This window comes from Prinia subflava, unplaced genomic scaffold (assembly GCF_021018805.1).
Source record: "Prinia subflava isolate CZ2003 ecotype Zambia unplaced genomic scaffold, Cam_Psub_1.2 scaffold_63_NEW, whole genome shotgun sequence".
In the NCBI taxonomy this organism is placed as follows: domain Eukaryota; kingdom Metazoa; phylum Chordata; class Aves; order Passeriformes; family Cisticolidae; genus Prinia; species Prinia subflava.
The window spans coordinates 197,209-215,554 of NW_026961070.1; the positions used below are offsets into that span (position 1 = coordinate 197,209).

General features: G+C 68.3%; 2 protein-coding genes across 3 annotated transcripts; one reads left to right on the forward strand and one right to left on the reverse strand.

The window, feature by feature from the left end:
• Positions 1 to 7: 7 nt before the first annotated feature.
• On the reverse strand, positions 8 to 7,958 carry KIF1C (kinesin family member 1C). 2 transcript variants are annotated; one of them, XM_063425241.1, is made up of 22 exons: positions 7,808 to 7,958; positions 6,579 to 6,702; positions 6,257 to 6,333; positions 6,008 to 6,187; positions 5,860 to 5,925; positions 5,289 to 5,467; positions 5,092 to 5,203; positions 4,451 to 4,528; positions 4,303 to 4,368; positions 4,122 to 4,197; positions 3,965 to 4,043; positions 3,762 to 3,883; positions 3,392 to 3,504; positions 3,223 to 3,302; positions 3,019 to 3,094; positions 2,852 to 2,931; positions 2,673 to 2,767; positions 2,326 to 2,409; positions 1,895 to 2,057; positions 1,749 to 1,806; positions 837 to 1,427; positions 8 to 630 (listed from the first exon to the last, which is right to left on the reverse strand). In XM_063425241.1, exons 2-22 carry the CDS (start codon positions 6,682 to 6,684, stop codon positions 121 to 123), a joined length of 2,991 nt encoding a protein of 996 aa, XP_063281311.1. In that variant the 5' UTR covers positions 6,685 to 6,702; positions 7,808 to 7,958; the 3' UTR covers positions 8 to 120. The 2 variants fall into 2 exon arrangements, with proteins under 2 accessions (XP_063281311.1, XP_063281312.1); XM_063425242.1 differs by having other exon boundaries at positions 7,738 to 7,854.
• Positions 7,959 to 9,133: 1,175 nt separating this feature from the next.
• CAMTA2 (calmodulin binding transcription activator 2) lies at positions 9,134 to 18,282 on the forward strand. The gene is made up of 22 exons (XM_063425240.1): positions 9,134 to 9,207; positions 9,842 to 9,931; positions 10,011 to 10,111; positions 10,324 to 10,391; positions 10,483 to 10,618; positions 11,115 to 11,186; positions 11,274 to 11,448; positions 11,859 to 11,999; positions 12,454 to 13,166; positions 13,248 to 13,371; positions 13,446 to 13,583; positions 13,785 to 13,909; positions 14,330 to 14,529; positions 14,901 to 14,979; positions 15,165 to 15,399; positions 15,815 to 15,987; positions 16,059 to 16,270; positions 16,598 to 16,802; positions 16,900 to 16,971; positions 17,473 to 17,615; positions 17,692 to 17,766; positions 17,981 to 18,282. The coding sequence occupies exons 2-22, from the start codon at positions 9,901 to 9,903 to the stop codon at positions 18,042 to 18,044; spliced, it is 3,282 nt and encodes a 1,093-aa protein (XP_063281310.1). The 5' UTR covers positions 9,134 to 9,207; positions 9,842 to 9,900; the 3' UTR covers positions 18,045 to 18,282.
• Positions 18,283 to 18,346: the final 64 nt, after the last annotated feature.

The window sequence follows — 18,346 nt, forward strand, 5'->3', positions numbered from 1 at the left end:
GCAGTGTGACAGCAGCTGAGGGGGTTCCCCGGCGGGGAGACCCCTCCGATTGTGGGGGGGAGGGAGAGGCCGTGATTGTCCATTTGGGGCGGGGGGCGCGTCCCCAGAATCCCACACCCCCTACGGGATGGGGCCCCGCGCCTTCAGGTCGGGAGCCGAGCGCTGGCGGCGGACGCGGGGTGGGGGCGTTCCCACGGCGGGGGGCGGGGAGCCTCCGTCCAGGGACCCCCGGCGGGGCCGCCCCGGGGGAGGGGGAGGCGGCGGGGGGCTGTTTTCGGCTTGGGGGGAGTCCCCGCCGGCCGCCCAAGCCAAGCGGTGCTGGGGGTTGCTCTTGAAGGGGAAGCGCAGCTTGGAGTCCTGGGGGGCCGGGTGGAAGCGCGGGGGCCGCCGGGGGGACTGGGGGGTCTGCGGGCCGCCCCCCGCCATCAGCCGGGCCTGCTCCTGGCGCAGCCAGCGCAGCCGCCCCCGCCGGAACGCCGGGTCCTGCTCCATCAGCCGGCACAGCCGCGCCGCCGCCGCCGACGGGGGCGAGGGGGGCGGCGACCCCCGGTCCGTGCGGGGCTGGGGCCGGTCCGGGGGCGGCTCCTGGGAAGGTTCCTGGGGGGGCGGCTCAGCCTCGTCACCGTCGTCCTGAGGGGGGGGACGAGAGCGGGGTTAGAGGGGTGGGAAGGACAATCGGGAGTGTCGGGGGGTGGGAAGGAGCGGGTTTGCGGCATCGGGGCACCGCGTGGGGCAGCGTTAGGGGGTCCTGGGGCTGTGGGGGCAGCTCAGGGGTGCTGTAGGAGGGGTGGGTCGGGCGGACCCCACCCCAGGGCTCTTTGGGGGGTCCCCCTCACCGGCGGCAGCGGGATGACGCGCTCCATCTGCCCCACGCGGTGGCGGAGGGCGCGGATCTGCTCGTCCTTGGCGCTGTTCTGACGCTTCACCTCGCGCAGGATCCCCGCCAGCCTGTCCAGGTGCAGCCGCAGCCCCTCCACCTCGCTCACCTGCCCGCCGGGGCCGCCCTCGTCCTCCTCGCCGCCCACCGCGTCCCACACGTCCCCGGCCACGGCTCGCCACCCGTCGCGCTCGGTGGGCTCGCGTTTGCCGTGGCGCCGGCACAGCTCCCGCAGCCGCGCCAGGCTCAGCGCCTCCAGCTCCCGCCGCGCCGGCCGCGGCTCCCGCAGGGCCACCTCGAGGCTCAGCTCCCGCACGGCCTGGGCCTTCAGGTCGGCCATGGTCACCCACGGGGACGGGGACGGCGGAGGGGAGCCGCGGCGGCGCTGCGGGATCTGGTAGACGCGCAGCGGCTCCCGGCGCTTGCCGGGCAGCGGGAGCCCGGCCCGGCGCAGCACCGAGCGCACGGCGGGCGCCGGCAGCGCCTGGCGCAGCGATGAGATCAGGCGCCAGCCGGCCTCGTAGCACCGGGGGTCGTCGGGGGCGGGGGGCTGCGGGGGGGGAATGGGGTGAGGGACGTGGGAGCTGCTCAGTGTGGAGCCCCTGGAGCCCTGAGGGACCCACGGGACACCTGAAACACCCCTGGGGGACACCCGAAACACCCTCGGGGACACCCAAAACACCCCCGAGACACATCCAGGACACTCAGGGGACACCAGGGGGACCCAGGGGACAACTGTGACACCCAACTACATCCAGAGGACCTGGGGGTCACCTGTGACACACCTGTGGGACACCTGTGGGACACCCAGGAGGCTCAGGGGACACTGGGGCAACCCAGAATTCCCAAACGATCCCCGTGCCCCCCTCACCTGCGGCTGCTCCGACCCTTCCTTCTCCACCTGGGGTTGGTTCTCCAGGTCCTGGAGCCTGGGGGGTGTGGGGGGTTACACACAGGGTGAGCCCCCAGACCCCCACCCCAGGGTGACCCCCAGGTGTCCCCCGGGGCTGTCCCCACCTCTGCAGGCGCATGTCGATGCCCTGCTGCTCCAGCAGCTCCCGCTGCGCCAGGTTCCAGTCTGGGGGGGGCCCGGGGGACGCCCCCCGCTCCCGCTCCCGCCGCGCCTGCTCCGGGTGCGTGAAGCGGAACACGTGGTTCTTCCCCAAAATGAGGCGGTGGCCTGGGTTGGGGAGGGGTCAGAGGGGTCACAGGGGGATTTGGGGGAGGTTTGGGCAGGGTCACAGGGGGATTTGGGGGGGTTTGGGGGGGTTTGAGTGTCGTAACAGCTTCACAAGAAAATTTGGGGGCAACGCAGGATTTGTGGGAGGTTGAGGAAAATTTTGGGGGCACGCTGAGGGGTTTGGGAGGGCTCGAGGGAGAGGCACAGGGATCTGGGGGGGATTTTGGGGAGACACACGGAGATCGGGGAGGGCTTTGGGGGTCCCTACCCGACTTGAGCACCACCGGCTCCGTCACCTGCTTCCCGTTGACGTAGGTCTCAGCCCCCTCGCACGGCTCCAGGGTCACCACGACTTCGGGAGGGGACAAGTGAGGGGAGGGAGGGTCACCTCCCTGCCAAAGCAAGGCGGGGAAACCCCCAAATCCCACCCCCCACTGCCCCAAATCCCCCCAGCCCCACCGCACGGGAGGAGCGGTACCTGGGGGGGCCGTGGTGACCTGCTCCAGTGGCAGCGTTTGGGGGAGGGGGGAGAAAGAGGAATTAAGGTGTGCCGGGAGGGGGTTGGGCAAGGGGGGGCACCCCAAAATCTGGTGCCCCCCCCCCAGAATTCCGTACCTTCCCCCGAGGGGTCGGGGCAGCTGCGGAAGAGGCAGTGCTGCTCCCGGATGAACGGCCCCGACAGCTTGATGTCCACATCCACCTGGCCCACCCTGCAAGAGAGGGGCACAGGGCAGACCGGGGGGGCCCTGGGGGGGCCCTGAGGGGGTCTGGGGGCGCCGCAGGCCCCCGCTCACCTGGTGACGCCGTCCTTGATGTGGTACAGGAGGCACTCGGACATCAGCGGGTCCTCGTTGAGGTTCACCAGGTGCGGGGTCTTTAGGGGAGGGGGGCACAAAAATGACAACAGAGTCGGGGTGGGTGGGGTCCATCGGGGTGGGGTCCCCCAGCCCCCCTGACTCACCTTTTTGGGGGAGAACACACCGACAGTGCCGCCGTCCTCCCGCAGAGCCACCCCCATCTCGGCCAGCAGCGCTTCCCTGGGGGGCACAGCGAATTGGGGGGGGCCCGAGAGGCTGTGGGGGCTTTGGAAGGGGGCTGGGGGAGTTTAGGAAGTGTTGGGGTGGGCTTTGAGGGGCTGTGGGAGCGTTTTAGGGCCCCCCCTCACCGCTCCAGCCTCAGGGCCTCCGTGCGCCGCAGCTTCTCCTCCCAGGTCTCGTTGAGCTCTGCGATGATCTTCTCCGTCTCCTGCGAGGGGCAGCGATTTTGGGGGGTCCCCCACAGTTCGGGGGTTCCCTGTGGGTCAGGGGAGGGGCTGGAAGGTGTTTTAGGGTCACCTGCAGTCGCTCCATGGCCTCGGTAGGGCCCAGGGGGGGCTCCAGCCCCGGACCCCCGTTGAGGGTGGTGGACGTCGTGGCAGGGGGGGCAGACAGGGGGGTGTCGGGGAGACCTGGGGGGAGACAGGGGTAAGTGGGAGGAGTTGTTGCCTCCTGCACCCCCATACCAAACCCCCACCGTCCCCCCAGCACCACAGCTGTGCCCCCCACGCTGTCCCCTAAACCCCTGGTGCCCCCAAACCTCTTCTCCCCCCAAAACCTCTCTGCAACCGACACCCCCAATCCGTCCCCCCTACAAAGTCCTCTAAATCTGACCCCCCCCGACCCTAAAACCCCCTTCAGCCCCATCCTCACAGCCCCAGCCCCTCACCCTGGGCGCTGAGCAGCTCCCGCAGCCGCGCCACCTCCTCCCGCAGCTCCCGGATCAGCCGCGCGTTCGGGTCCTCGTTGACCACGGCGTGGCACCGGATCTGCTTCGTGCGGTCGGCGTAGCTGGGGGGGAGAAAAGGGGGTGGGATCAGGGCTGGGACCCCCCTCCCTGCACCCCAAAACCCACCGGGACCCCCCTCTCACCGCAGGGTGCTCAGCGTCTCCTCGTAGCTGCTGTCGGCCGGGCTCAGCGCCGCAATCATGGCTGTGCGCGAGTTCCCGCCTGCGGGGACGGGGTCAGCGGGGGGCTGGGAGCCCCCCAAAAATCTCCTCGTGCTCCCCCACCCCTCTCCAAACCCACCCAGGTTCTCCTTCAGCAGCCACGTCAGCACGGAGTCCCGGTACGGGATGAAATCCGGCTTCTTCTTCTTGCTGGTCTGTCGGGGAGGGGGAGGAAGGGAGAGCACGGTCGTGGGGGCTCCCCAAAAAAAGAGGGGACCCCTGAGGGTGGGTGCAGGCAGGGAGGTGACCCCCAGACTCACCGCCTCGGCCAGGGCAGAGATGACCTTGCCCAGAGTGGTCAGGGACTTGTTGATGTTGGCGCCTTCCTGGGGAGGGGGAGCGAGGCTCAGCAGGGCTCCGGGGGGAGTCACCCCCTCTTTTCGTGGGGGGCAGGGGGTCCCTGCTCACCTTGAGGCGGACGCCCTTGGCCCCCGAGGCGTCGGCGCGTTCGCTGCCTGCCAAGTCCACCAGGCTGATGCGGCTCACCTGGGGGGGGGGGCAGGGGGATTTGGGGGGATCTAGGAGGGAATTCCGGGGGGAAATGGGGGTGTGAGGGGATTTGGGGAGAATTTCGGGGGGTTTAGGGGGGTGCTGTGGAATTGCGGGGTGATTTGAGGGCGTGGAGAGAACGGGAGGGATGTGGAGGAAATTTGTGCATGTTTGGGAGGGGCTTGGAGAGATTTGGAAGAGGTTCTGGTGGGAATTTGGGGGTATTTCCAGGGAACTCAGCAGGAACTCAGTGGGGGAACTCAGCAGGAAATTTGGGGTAACTCGGGGAGAACGATGGGTGACGGAGGAGTTTAGGGGCTGGATTTCGGGGATTGTTTTGGGGGCTCTGGGGGTGGATTTGGGCAGCGATTTTGGGGGAGTCTCAGGGATTTTGGGGCCCTCCTTGCAGCAAGATCACTCAGCAGGTCACGGCTGGGCTGAACACGACAGAGAATTGTGGGGGGACTCGGGAGAACGCAGGGGGTGATTTCAGGGGGATCCCGGGGTGATCCAAAACTGGGGTGGGACAGATTTAGGGGTGACTCCGGGGCTGTCCTGACCTTCTCCGTGGTGAGCTCGCTGAGCGGGTCCTGGCGGCGCTGGCTGAACACGATGGTGAACACGGCGTGCGAGCGGCTGCTCGTCTCGTTCATGTTCGTGGCTGCCACCGTCCTGTGGGGGGGTTTGGGGGGACCCTCGGTGCCTGGGGGCGTTTGGGGGGTCGGGGGGGTGCCCCCGCGGCCCTCTGTGCCCACACCTGGCCTTGTTGCCGCTGTCCATGAGGTCGGCGATGTCGGCAAAGGAGGCGACGGCGAGGCGCGACAGGTCCTGCACGTAGGGCCCGAGCAGGGGGTGCTCCCGCACCCGCAGCCCCCCACGGCTCTTGGGGTTCAGCAGGTCCCGCACCCGCTCGCAGTAGATCTCCAGGTAGCTCACCTGGGGGCCCCGACACGCTCAGGAGGGCCCCCCAAAACTCGGGGGGTCGGGAGGTGAAACGGTGGGGAGGGAAAAGCCCCAAAGTGCAACCCCGACCTTGGGGGGCACACCCCTGGATTGAGGGGGATGTTGGGGGAGGAATCCCCAAAATGGTGATGGGGGAAGCTCCCAAACTGCTGGGCTGGGGGGACGGCCGAGCCCCCAAAATGTTGGGATGGGCAGCAGATGAACCCCCAAACCGCTGTAAGGGCTGTGGGGTGAGTCCACCAGAGCTGAACACCCAAACTGGGGGGGATCTGAGGGGCGGGGGTCACGCCCTGAACCCCCAAACCCCCCTCACCTCCACAGAAAAGGCTCAGGAGACCCTTCCCAAACTCCCAAACTCCTCTCACCTCCACGGAAAAAGAAAGTTCAGGCGACCCTTCCCGAGCGACGCGGGCGAACAGATCCTCGCAGAGCTGCGGGCGAGCGGCGCTGAGCGGGGGGCTCGGGGGGGCTCCGGCCCTTCCCCAGCCCCCGGGAGCCCCCCAGGCCCCGGACCTGCGGGATGATGCCGCGCTGCCCCGGCTCCTGCCGCCCCATCATGGTGTAGGACTTGCCGGCGCCGGTCTGGCCGTAGGCCAGGATGCAGACGTTGTAGCCCTCGAAGGCGTGTGCCAGCATCTCCTCGCCGATGTCCTGGTACACGCGGCGCTGCGAGGCGAAGTTGGGGTCCTCCTCCTGCAGGGGGGGCGGTCAGGGACCCCCGGAGCCCCCCGAGGGTCCCCCCGGGGCCGCCCCGGCACTCACCGAGGTGTGGGACCAGTAGGAGTAGTCAAAGGTGAAGTGTTTGGTGGCGTCCTTGGGCAGCTTGGGGTTGGTGATGCCTGGGGCGGGGAGGTGACAGCGGGGCTTGGGGTGACCCCCCCACGTCACCCTCGGCCCCCGCAGCACCCTGCCCCCCCCAAAACCTCCCCGTGGCTATTTTTAGCCCGGCGGCAGCTGGTCCTCCGGGCCCGGGGCCAGCACGGGACAAGGACGGGGACACGGTGGGGGGGGGGTCCCACGCCGCAGCCCCCACCCCGGGGCTGTCCCCGCTGCAGAGCCTCCCCCAGCAGGGACCCCCACTCACAGGTGGTGTTTCCTTGCATCTGGATCACGCACTTGGCCTGGCGGCTGCTCTCCCTGGCGCTGAAGGGCCGCACTCGCACCGCCACCTTCACCGAGGCGCCCGCCATGCCCGGGGCGCTGTCACCCTGTCGCGACAGAGGGACGGCACCCGCCGGGACCCCTCTCAGAGGTGCGGGGGGCGCCCCCGTTGACGCCCACCCCCAGCACTGCCCCAGCCGGGGTCACAGGGAGGGAAAGGGGGGGGCTGGATCCGTGTCCCACCCTCGGTCCCGCCCAAGGAGAGCCCTAAAAATAACCCGGGGCGGTGCCGGGCGAGGCGGTGATGGAAGAGCCCCCCCAGCCCGAGCCTCCCCCGCACCCCCAAAACGCACCTTGGGCAGGGTCAAAGGTCAGGGCTGGGGGCAAAGGGTGCGGCTCGGGGTAGGGACAGAGGAAGAGGGCGTGAGGGGGTGTGAGGGGTCCCCCTGGATCCCCCCCCATTCCCGGGTGATTTCGGGTCAGCATAAACAGCACATGACACCTCACACCCCGCCCCCGACCGCCACTGACCCCCCCCAAAATGCGGGGGTCGCATCCCCGGGCCTGAGCCCCCCCCACCGTGGGGAACCAAGGCTGTGACCCCGTGACCCCGAGAGACCCAACACCGGCATCCACCCCCCTACACCACCCCTAAATCCCTAAATCCCCCTCTACACCCCGAGACGCCCCCAAACAACACCGCAGCTTTCTACACTTGGCTCTACACCAGTGTTACCCCACAGGTTCGCTCCCTCCACGCCTCAGATCCCTCAAACCCCCAGCGGGACCCCTGCACCTGATCCCCACCTGCTCTGGAACACCGAGACTCCCCAACATCCCCTGCAGTTCTCCTAAAGCGGCTCCTATAACCCTGAGTTCCCCCCAAAGCCAACTCCTACACCCCCCTAAGCCCCTCAACTCCCCTATAGGATCCCTAAACCTGCCTTTTAGGGACCTGAGCCCCCCCCGGACCCCCGTGACACCCCCCAAAACCACATCACCAAGACACCCCCAAACCACCCTACAGCTCTCTAGATCTACCCCTAGATCCCCGGCAGATCCGGCCACAAGATCCCCAAGATCCCAAACCCACTTCCCACACCCCTCGCACCCCCTCGGACGCCCCCTAAAGCTGCCCCTACCCGCCACCGGAGCCCCCTGTATTTGCTCCCTGAGACCTCCCGAAGCTGCGCGCACGGCCTCGCCGCTCACCGGCGCCGCGGTGCCGCATCCCCTCGGCCCGGGGGGGTTCCCGGGCCGTGCCTGGCGCTGTCCCCGCCCGGGGCTCCGCGGCGGCTCCGGGGCTGCGGCCGCGCCCGGGCCCGGCGGGGCTGGGCCGGCGCGGGGGGCGGGGCCGGGCCGGCGCGGGGGGCGGGGCTGGGCCGGCGCGGGGGGCGGGGCCGGGCCGGCGCGGGGGGCGGGGCTGGGCCCCGCCGTCTCTTAAAGGGGCAACGCGGTGGAGGTGAGGGCCACAGACGGGGCGGCTTTTCCCGCCTTTTTCTCTCAGGGTTTTGCCAATTTTCCCCTCACGTTTCATTCTCCTTTTTCCTTCAGGGTTTCCCCATTTTTTTCCTCACGCTTTCATATTCCTTTTGGGAGCTAACTTTCTCAATTTTCTAGTCGTTTTTTCCTTTCTCTTCGAGTTTCCCTACACGTTTTTTGCCACGATTTTCACTTCATTTTCCCTCAGCTTCTCCATTTTTTTTCTCATTTTTCTCCCTATTCCGTCTTTTTTCACTCGCATGTTTTTCCCTTACACTTTCTCCCTATTCTGGCTCTTTTCTCATCACACTTTACCCCATTTCTCTTCTCAGGCATTTTTCTTTATTCCCCTCAACATTTCACAGGTTTGTGTCTCCACTTTTTGCAATCACTTGCTTCACTTTTGCCTCACCCTTTCTCCCAATTTCTCCTCACGCTTTTCTTCCTTTTTGCCTCATTTCTCCCTCCCTCACCCTCTCCCCCATTTTCCTATTTCCTCGTGTCCCCTTTTCCCTGATTTTTGTCATATTTTTTCCTCCATTTCCCCCCATTTTTCCTTCATTTCTCTTCACCCCCAGGACACTGAGAACCTTCAGCCTCTACTTCAGGTAGGGCCCAAAAATGGCTGCAGAAGACTTCCAAATCCTCAAAATGATCCCACAATCGCCTCGGGAAAGTTTATTTCGAATGCCAACAGTAAGTTTCACATAATTGGGAACATTAATTTTCGGTGGTTATGTAGTCTGAGAGTATAACTGCTAGCTCTAATTGTAGAGGTTGTTGTGTTGATAGGACTGGACGTGTGTGAATCCGTTCACGTAATCAAAAAAGCGACTGATACCAACGTCCTCACACAATTTAATTAAACAATAAGTTACATTATAACTTAAATAAATAAGGATTAACGTCGGGTGTCTCTCCGTCCACATGACCCCGAATGCCCCCACATCCCACCCTGGCCCCGCCCACCCGCGCTGGCCCCGCCCACACCCGGCGGCGCGGCCCCGCCCCCTTGCGCGCCTACGTCACGCGCCGGCGGCGCCGTCGGCGCTGGCCCCCGGCGGGCGGGAAGATGGCGGCGGGCGGCGGGGGCGGGGGCGGCGGCGGCGGCGGCGGCCCTGAGGCGCCAGGTGGGGCCGAGGGGGCCGGGGCGGGGCCGAGGGCGGGGCCGGGGGGTGTGGGGCGGGGATGGGGGGGTGCCACTTGGGGGGGGCGTGTGGGGCTGCCGTGGGGCGGGGTTGGGGGGTGTGGGGTAGAGATGTGGGGTGCAATGGGGCAGCGATGGGGGATACAGGGCAGGGATGTGGGGGTGCAATGGGGCAGCGATGGGGGATACAGGGCAGGGATGTGGGGTGCAATGGGGCAGCGATGGGGGATACAGGGCAGGGATGTGGGGTGCAATGGGGCAGCGATGGGGGATACAGGGCAGAGATGTGGGGGTGCAATGGGGCAGCGATGGGGGATACAGGGCAGAGATGTGGGGTGCAATGGGGCAGCGATGGGGGATACAGGGCAGGGATGTGGGGTGCAATGGGCGGGGTGTGGGGGGGATCTAGGGCAGAGATGTGGGGTGCAGGGGTGAGGGGTGTGTGGGGTTACAGGGGAGGCGCAGTGGGGCGGGCAGGGGGGGATCTAGGGCAGAGATACGGGGTATCGTAGAGGCGGGTGCTGAGGGTGCTGGCGGGGTCCCTGCTCCCGTGCACCCCTCGATGTCCCCCCGTTGTTCCTCCACCCCATCCCCCGTGTTTTGGGGGGTCCCTGCAGGTTCCAGCCCTTCCTGCGCCCCCCGAGGGGAGCCCTGAGGGCCCCGCGCAGGCTCCGAGATGAGCGGCAAGGACCCCCCCGAGGTCTCTGGTAAGGGGAGGGGGCTCAGGGCGGGCACGGGCGGCGGGGGGGGACGCACGGTGGGGACACGGAGCCCTTCCCCCGGCAGAGAGGAGCCACCTGAAGGTTTTCCTGCCGCGGAAGCTGGTGGAATGTTTGCCCAAGTGTCCGGTCCTCCCCAAGGAGCAGCTGCGCTGGAACACCAACGAGGTGAGGGGGAGACACGAGGGGACGTGGGGCGGTCGCGGGGAGGGACGTGAGGACACGGGAAGGGCGTTGGAGGGACACGGGAGTGGGGATTGGCTGGGGATGGGGGACACAGGGGGGACATGGGTGGCAGCACGGGGGGTTGTCAGGACAGGGGGACAGCCCGTGAGGGACTGGAGGCACAGGGGACACAAACAGGCCCCTTGTCCCCCCAGGAGATCGCCTCGTACCTCATCACCTTTGAAAAACACGACGAGTGGCTCTCGTGCTCCCCAAAAACCAGGTGGGGGGCACCACGGGGGTGCCCTGGAGGGCTCTGGGGGGGCTGGGGGATGCCCGGGGGGCTCCCGGGGGCCCCCTGACCTCGTGTCCAGGCCGCAGAACGGGTCGGTGATCCTGTACAACCGGAAGAAGGTCAAGTACCGCAAGGACGGGTACTGCTGGAAGAAACGCAAGGATGGGAAGACGACACGCGAGGACCACATGAAGCTGAAGGTGCAGGGGGTGGAGGTAGGAGGCAGGGGAGCCCCAAAACAGAGCCCCCCCAAAAAAACCCCACCTGGTGCCTCGAAAAACGTCCCCATTTCCATCAAACTGTCCCTGATTCAGGTGTGGGGAGCTGGGAGGGGGTGGCTGGGAATGCACAGGGCTTGAGGGTGTCGAGGGGGGGCTCAGGGGGTGTTGGGTGCCCTCAGGGGATGGTTCTGGTGTGCTGGGGAAAGCCAGGGGGTGGTTTAGGTGGTCCAGGATCCCCAGCTGTTTGTCTAGGAGTGCTGGGAGCTCCTCCTCGGTGGTTTAGGGGTCTCAGGACCACCGGGGGGGTGGTTTGGGGGTGGTGGGGAATCCCTTAGGGGGATCCAGGCTCCTCCAGCCAGGCAGCTGAAAGTCCAGGGCCCCCCATACTCGGATCTGAGGCCCCCACAGGACGTGGGTAGCCCCACAAAGGCCGCTCTGGGGGTTCTCACCGAGGCAGTGGGGTCCCCCCAACCCACGCTGTCCCCCCCAGTGCCTCTACGGCTGCTACGTCCACTCCTCCATCGTCCCCACCTTCCACCGCCGCTGCTACTGGCTGCTGCAGGTAACGGGAATGGGGGACACCAGGGGGTACCCCCTCCACCCACCCGGGCCCCCAGGCTCTCCCCAGAACCCCTGCGTGCCCCCCCAGAACCCCGACATCGTGCTGGTGCACTACCTGAACGTGCCGGCCATGGAGGAGTGCGGCTGCCCCTGCGCCCCCCCGCTCTGCGCCGGGGCCCCCCCGATCTGCGCCGCCGCCGCCGACCCCCGCGAGTGGCTCAAGTGGTCCCAGGAGGAGCTGGTGGCCCAGCTGCGCCCCATGTGTGAGTAGGGGGCTGCCCCTGAGCCCTCTGCGGCGGGGGTCTCACCGGTGGTGGGCTCGTGGGGACGGCGAGGAAGGGAGCCGCGCCCTGAATCGCCTTTTTTGGTGGATTTGTCAGATTTTCCTCAAAGTCTGTGGGATAAAGTGGGGCTGGGGAGGGGGATTGGAGGCCCCCAAATTCTTGTGTGATTTTGCTTGCCTGTGGGATGGAACAGAACTGGGGCAGTGTGAGGCTGTTTTGGGGGCGTTGGGGGGAACACCCCAAACCCTATTCCCAAGGGATTTTGCCCTAGTTTTCCTGCAGGATGAAGGGGGGCGGGCTGTGTGTGTGGCTCTTTTGGGGGGACTGGACGGAGAGCGCACTGCCCACTCCCCCTCCTGAGGGGTTCTTCTCTCCTCTCCCTCCTGCAGTCCATGGGGTGAAGTGGGGCTGCGGGAACGGGGGAGCCCCCCCAGGGCTGTCCCTGGAGCAGCTGGTGCAGCACGTCCTGGAGAGGCACCAGGCCCGGCCGGCCCCCCGCACCCACGCCTGCCTCTGCGCCCGGGGGCTGGGTGAGACAGAGCCCCCCGGAACCCCCCGGAGCCCTGGGGACCCCACTGCGCCTTCCTGGGGCTCCTCCAGATCAATGGGACCCCCCCAACCCCTGGGGACCCCACTGGGACATCCTGGGGCTCCCCCAGATCAGTGGGATCCCCTTAATCCCTGGGGACCCCACTGAGGCTCTCTTCCACCTGGGACCTCCCCCAGCCCTTCCTGGGGTACTCCTGAGCCCTCCCTGGGATCCCCCCAAACCCCCTGCGGTGCCCTGATCCCCCCGTGGGACCCCAAACCGTCTTTTGGACCTGTATAAAACTGCCCCAAGACCCCTCAGGACGACCCCAAATTCCTCCGGTCACTCTAAACACCCTGAATCTCTTTGGGACCTTCCCAGGTTCCCCTCGCACCCCGAAATCTCCCGTCAAGCCCCCCCTGTCCCCTGCTAACGCTCCCCCTTGCCCCCCACAGGAACCCCCCGCCACAAGTGCGGCAGCACCAAGCACCGCATCATCTCCCCCAAAGTGGAGCGGGGCGCCGGGGGGGCTGTGCCGGGGGACCCCCCCAAACCCGCCCCCTCCTCCCCTGACACCACCCAGCCCTCCCCGGGCCTGGGCGGGGGCACGGCACCCCCCGAGGGGCCCCGAGCCCCCCCGTTTCCCCCCGCGGCCGGGCTGCCGCTCCTGGTGGTGGCCAGCCTGGGGGGGGGCGCGGCGCCGGGGGGGCCCGAGCAGCCGCTGGGCCTGACCCCCAGCCAGCACCTGGTGACCCCCGAGGGGACCTGCCCCACCGCGCCGCCGCCCCCGGCTGCCTTCGACCCCGACTGCTTCCTCAACAGCCCCCGGCGCGGGCAGACCTACGGCTGCGAGGCCGAGGCGCCCCCCGGCGCGCCGCCCCCGCCCCCGGCCGCGCCCCCGAAACTGGAGGAAGAGGAGGAGGAGGAGGAAGAGGAGGGGAAACAGGGCGCCGTTCCCCAGGACCCCCTCTGTGAACTCAGCGCCGCCCCCCTGCCACAGCCCCCTTTCCCTCTGCCCTTCCCCGAGCTCCTGGTGGGGGACGCGGGGGTCCCCCCGAGCCCGCGCGAGCCCCCCCACACTCCCCACCTGCCCCCTTCCCCCACGAGCCCCCCCAGCGAGCCCCCCGTGACCATCACCGACTTCTCCCCGGAGTGGTCGTACCCTGAGGTGAGCGGGGGCGTCCTCCCCCTCGCCCCCTCCCCTCCCATCCCCCGGGGGTCCCCAGTGACGCCCCCCATGTCCCCCCAGGGTGGGGTGAAGGTGCTGATCACGGGCCCGTGGGGGGACCCCGGTGCCTACTCCTGCCTCTTCGACCGCACCTCGGTTCCGGCCGCGCTGGTCCAGCCGGGCGTCCTGCGCTGCTACTGCCCCCGTGAGTGTCCCCGAGGGGGGTCCCCGCCTGCGCCCCCTCCCCGCGGCGCTGACCCCCTCCGTGTCCCCCCGCAGCCCACGAGGCCGGAGTGGCCGCCCTGCGCGTGGCCTGTCCCCCCCGGCTGCTCTCGGCCGCCGCCCCTTTCGAGTACCGGGCCCGGGGGGCGGCGCGGGGCCCCCCCGGGGCACAGCTGGACTGGCTGGCGCTGGATGGTGAGTGAGGACCCCCCCGGGGCACCCCTGGGACCGGACAGGACCCCCTGAAGCGGCTCATGGCCCTGCGGGGTGGCACCCGGATGCCGGGGTTCCTTTTGGGGTCCCATCGTGGTGACCCCAAACCTGTCCCTCTCCCCATTTGGGGTCGGGGTGTTTGGGGGGAGGGCTCTGCCTGACCCCCAGGCCCCCCCTTTTCAGAGGCCCAGTTCCGTCTGTCCATCCTGGAGCGCCTGGAGCAGCTGGAGACACGGCTCGGGGCCCTGCCCCCCCCTGCACCCCTTCTGCCCCCGCGGGGAGCCCCCTCCGAGACCCCCCCCGAGCAGGTGAGGCCCCCCAACACCTGAGTCGCTGCATGGCCCCCAAGAAAGTGCCCCTTTCCATCAAACTGCCCCTGGTTCCTGTGTGCAGTCATATCCCCGATGTCCCCTGATGTCCCCGATGTCCCCTGATGTGCTCTGGAGTCCCCTGTGTCTGCTGGAATGGGTGGGTGTCCTTGGGGTCCCCCGTGTCCTTCCACGTTCATGAGGGTCTCCCGATGTTCTCTGACGTTCCCTTGTGCCCCCCGATGTCCCCGATGTCCCCTGATGTCCCCGATGCCCCTTGATGTCCCCGCCATCTCACCGTGCCCCCTGAAGTTCCCTGGGCACTGTCCTCTGCGCCGCCCCTTGCCCCGGTGCTCCCTCCCGCCCCCCGTGCCCCCTCCCCGCGGCCCCGGCGCTCCCTGACCCGCTCCCCGGGGCCAGGGGCCGGGCTCCTCCTTCGAGGCGCGGGTGGTGGCCGTCTGCGAGGCCATGATGGCGCGGCCGGGCTGGCCGGGGACACCGCGGGGGACGCCGGGGACATCGGTGCTGCCACACGGGGCCACGTTCCGCGGCATGACCCTGCTGCACCTGGCGGCCGCCCAGGGCTACGCCGGCCTGGTGGAGGCTCTTCGGCGCTGGCGGTGAGCAGGGACACCTGGAGACAGCTGGGGGCACCTGGGGGGCACCTGGGGACACCTGGAGACAGCTGGGGGCACCTGGGGGGCACCTGGAGACAGCTGGGGGCACCTGGGGACAGCTGGGGACAGCCGGGGACAGCTGGGGGCACCTGGGGACGTGGGGGCACCTGGGGGCACCTGGGGACATGTGAGGGACACCTGGGGGACAGCTGGAGAGATTTGGGGTCAGGGGCTGTTTGGGGACATGGACTGGCACGAGGCAGAGACAGTGATGGGCATCCCGCCGAGGAATGTGCCCAGGTAGAGGTGACGTTCTGCAGGCTGTGTCCCTGGGGGGCTGTGACACCTGTCCGTGTCCCTCGCTGTCTCTGCAGGGTGCTGGCAGTTGACAGCCTGGAGCTGGAGCAGGAGATCGACCCCCTGAACGTGGACCATTTCTCCTGCACCCCTCTGGTGAGGAGGCACCGAGGGCACTGCAGACGTGGTGGGGACAGCAGGGACACGGTGGCAGGGCGGGGAATGCAGAGAGTCAAGAGGATGAGCCACAGGGCGGTGTCTCGAGAAGGGATGGAGGGACACCAGGGATGGAACCTCGAGACAAGGGACACCTTGGGGACAGCCTGTCTCCGTGTCCCTAGATGTGGGCGTGTGCCCTGGGGCACCGGGAGGCGGCAGAGCGGCTGTGCCGCTGGGACCGGCGGGCGCTGGCCGTCCCCGACACCCTGGGGCGGCTGCCGCTGGCCCTGGCACGTGCCCGTGGCCACCTGGCCCTGGTCAGCCGCCTGGAAGAGCTGCAGATGTCACCGGCGTCCCCGCGCTGTCACCTGCCTGGCCTGCGCGTCCCCTCCCCGCTCTCCGCCAGTCCCGACACAGGTACGACCCTGGCACTTCGTGCCCTCTCTGTCCTCTGTCACCGTGTTCTCTTGTCACTTCCCTCCCTGCTTCTGGCCACTGTCACTGTCACCACGTTCTCTCTCTGTCCCGTTTGGTGTGCCCCCAGGGCATCGCTGCTCCTCTGCAGCCTTTCCCGCCGTGTGCCCCCCATGTCCCCTGTCCTCCCCCAGCATCTCTGTGTACCCAGCTGTCCCACGTGCCCCCTCCATGTTCTTTGTCCCCACTCCTGCCTTCCCTGTGTGTCCCCATGTCCGCCTTGTTCTCTGTCCTCCTCAGCTCCTTGGTGTCCCTGGGATGTCCCCGTGGTACCCCCTGTCCTCCTGCCATGCCCTGCGTGTCCCCCTTCCCCTCGGGGTGTGGCTAAACCCCCCTGCCGTGTCCCCCCTGTCCCCAGGGCTGAGCACGGCCAGCAGCCTGTCGTCCCCGTCGGGGCTCTCGGAGGGTCCTGGCTCCGTCCCGCTGCCCCCTGGCCCCCCTGGTCCCTCCGAGGACGAGAGCTGGGGGGTGGCAGTGCCCCCCAGCCCCCCTGAGGACACCCTGGCCCTGCCCTCCGACACCCTGCTGCAGGTAAAGGTGGGGAACAGCCAGGGCTGGGCGCGTCCTCGGGGCAGGAGAGTGCCCATGTGCCCCGTCCCCAGGCCGAGGTGGTGACGCTGGCGCGGCAGATCATCGAGGCCACCCCCGAGCGCATCAAGCAGGAGGCACCGGGGGGGCCCCCGGGGGCGCTGGCAGCGGCAGGGGGGACCCCGGGCACGCCGGGGCCGGCCGGGCCAGCGGGGCTTGGTGCCGCCATGGCCTGGCTGGCCACCTACCTGGAGAGTGTTGACCGTCCCCCCGCGCCTCCCCACAGGTACTCTGGGCTTGGGGGTGTCCAGGGGCACCCTCACGTCCCCGGGGGGGGTCACCCACATCCATCAGCACCCCAGGACACTCTCGGGGATCCCATTGCATGTTCAGCATCCTGCTGGGAGGGTCCTTTACATCCTGTGGTAGTCCAGTGTCTCCATGGTGGGGGTCTCCCACATCCTGCAAAGCCCCAGTGTCCCTCTGAGGGATCCCCTGGGTTCTCCCAGGGACGTCCTGTGGCACTCAGATTCCTTCCTGGGCATCTCCCATCCTCTGGTGGGGTGCTGGTCCTCGCCCCCTGACCCTCCTGTGTGTCCCGTGTGTTCCCCAGGGCCGAGGTGGCCTCACGAGGGTCCCCGGGGGTCCCCGAGCGGCCGCCCCCGCCTTCGGCTGCGGGCTGGGCTGAGTTCCTGAACGCCTCGGGGGGGGCCCGGGGCGAGGGGGGGGCCGTGGCCCTGCTGACCCTCAGTGACCAGGAGCAGCACGAGCTCTACGAGGCCGCGCGCCTGGTGCAGGGCGCTTTCCGCAAGTACCGGGTGCGTACCCCCTGCTCCCGGCACCCCGAAACCCCCCTGGGCCCCCCTGGGGCCTCCCCAGCCCTGCTGAACCCCAGGCCGCCCTCACTGCCCGCAGGGCCGGAGGCTGAAGGAGCAGCAGGAGCTGGCTGCCGCCGTCATCCAGCGTTGCTACCGCAAGTACAAACAGGTACTGGGGCGTGGGGGGCCTGAAACCCTCACAGGACCCCTCTGGGGCACCCCCTGGGCACCTCAGAACCCCCCTAACCCTCTCTCTCTGCCCCACAAGCTGACCTGGATCGCTCTGAAGGTAACAGGGTCCCCCCAGGGAGTGTTGGGGAGGCAGCCAGATTTGCAGGGCTGCTTTGAGAGGTCTGCGTGCCTGGGGTGCAGAGCATGTGGACGTGGGGATTCTTGCTTGGGGATGTTGGGGTGGATTTGGGGTGCCTCCCTCTGTATCCCCTCTGTCCCCTCAGTCTGAGCAGGTGACACGGGTGCTGTGATACCGGGGTGATGTTGGGGTCCCTGTTTGAGGCTGCTGTGACACTGTGGTGACACTGGGGTCCCTGTTTGGGGGTGCTGTGACACCGCTGTACCCCCGTCCCCTCTGTCCCCCTTGCCTGGGGGTGCTGTGACACGGGTGACGTTGGGGTCCCCGTCTGAGGTTGCCGTGACCCCGCTGTCCCCCCAGTTCGCGCTGTTCCAGCGGATGACGCAGGCCGCCATCCTGATCCAGAGCAAGTTCCGGAGCTACGCGGAGCAGAAGCGATTCCAGCGGCGCCGGCGCGCGGCCGTGCTGATCCAGCAGCGCTTCCGCAGCCTCCGCCAGCACCGGTGGGGCACGGGGGACGCTGGGGACGTGGGGGGCTGGGAACACAGGGGTCCTCACCCTGCCCTCCGTTGCCCCCAGGAGCACCTTCCTCACCCTCACGCAGGACCAGGCAGCCCGGAAGATCATGAGGTTCCTGCGGCGCTGCCACCACCGGTACGGGGACAGGGGCACGGGGAGGGGACGGGGGGGGACACGGCGAGGACAGGTGAGGAACGTCGGGAGGTGAAACGGGGACGATGTGAGTGGAGAGTGGGAGGTGTCACACGGAAGTGGGTGGACACGGGTGGTCCTGGGGGGTCGGGGCAGGTGACACTGGGGGGGCAGAGTCTCAACGGAGCCTCTCCTCAATTCCTGCCCCCTCGCTCAGGATGGAGGAGCTGAAGCAGAACAAGGAGGTGGAGAGTTTACAGACGCGGGGCCTGGCCTCGTGACCCCCCTCCCACTGGGGATCCAGGCACTGGGGGGGGGTCCCCACTCCCCCCCACGGGGGACCCAGGCACTGGGGGGGCCTCGCTGCCCCTTCGCAGGGGAGCCGAGGCGTGGGGGGAGCTCCCCTCCCTGTCCCCCCGAGGCGTTGTTGTGTGTCTGGCTGTCCCCGGAGGGCCCAGGGGGAGGGGAAGGAGGGGGAAGAGCCGCCCCGCGCCCCCTCCCCACTCGCCCCTGTGCCCCGCCCCGCATGCCCCACTCCCCTGCGCCCCGCGTGGGCGCTTTGTACAAAGTTCCATTAAAAAAC

Bases quoted from the DNA above. Each gene is read 5' to 3' on its own strand.
- KIF1C (XM_063425241.1), bottom strand. From the start codon at position 6,684: ATGGCGGGCGCCTCGGTGAAGGTGGCGGTGCGAGTGCGGCCCTTCAGC. The intron at 6,334-6,578 runs GTGAGTGGGGGT...TCCCCGCCCCAG, and splicing joins GATGCAAGGAAACACCACCT to GCATCACCAACCCCAAGCTG. The intron at 5,926-6,007 runs GTCCGGGGCCTG...GCTCGCCCGCAG, and splicing joins AGCGCGGCATCATCCCGCAG to CTCTGCGAGGATCTGTTCGC.
- CAMTA2 (XM_063425240.1), top strand. From the start codon at position 9,901: ATGAGCGGCAAGGACCCCCCCGAGGTCTCTG. The intron at 17,616-17,691 runs GTGGGGCACGGG...CGTTGCCCCCAG, and splicing joins CGCAGCCTCCGCCAGCACCG to GAGCACCTTCCTCACCCTCA. The intron at 17,767-17,980 runs GTACGGGGACAG...CCCCTCGCTCAG, and splicing joins CTGCGGCGCTGCCACCACCG to GATGGAGGAGCTGAAGCAGA.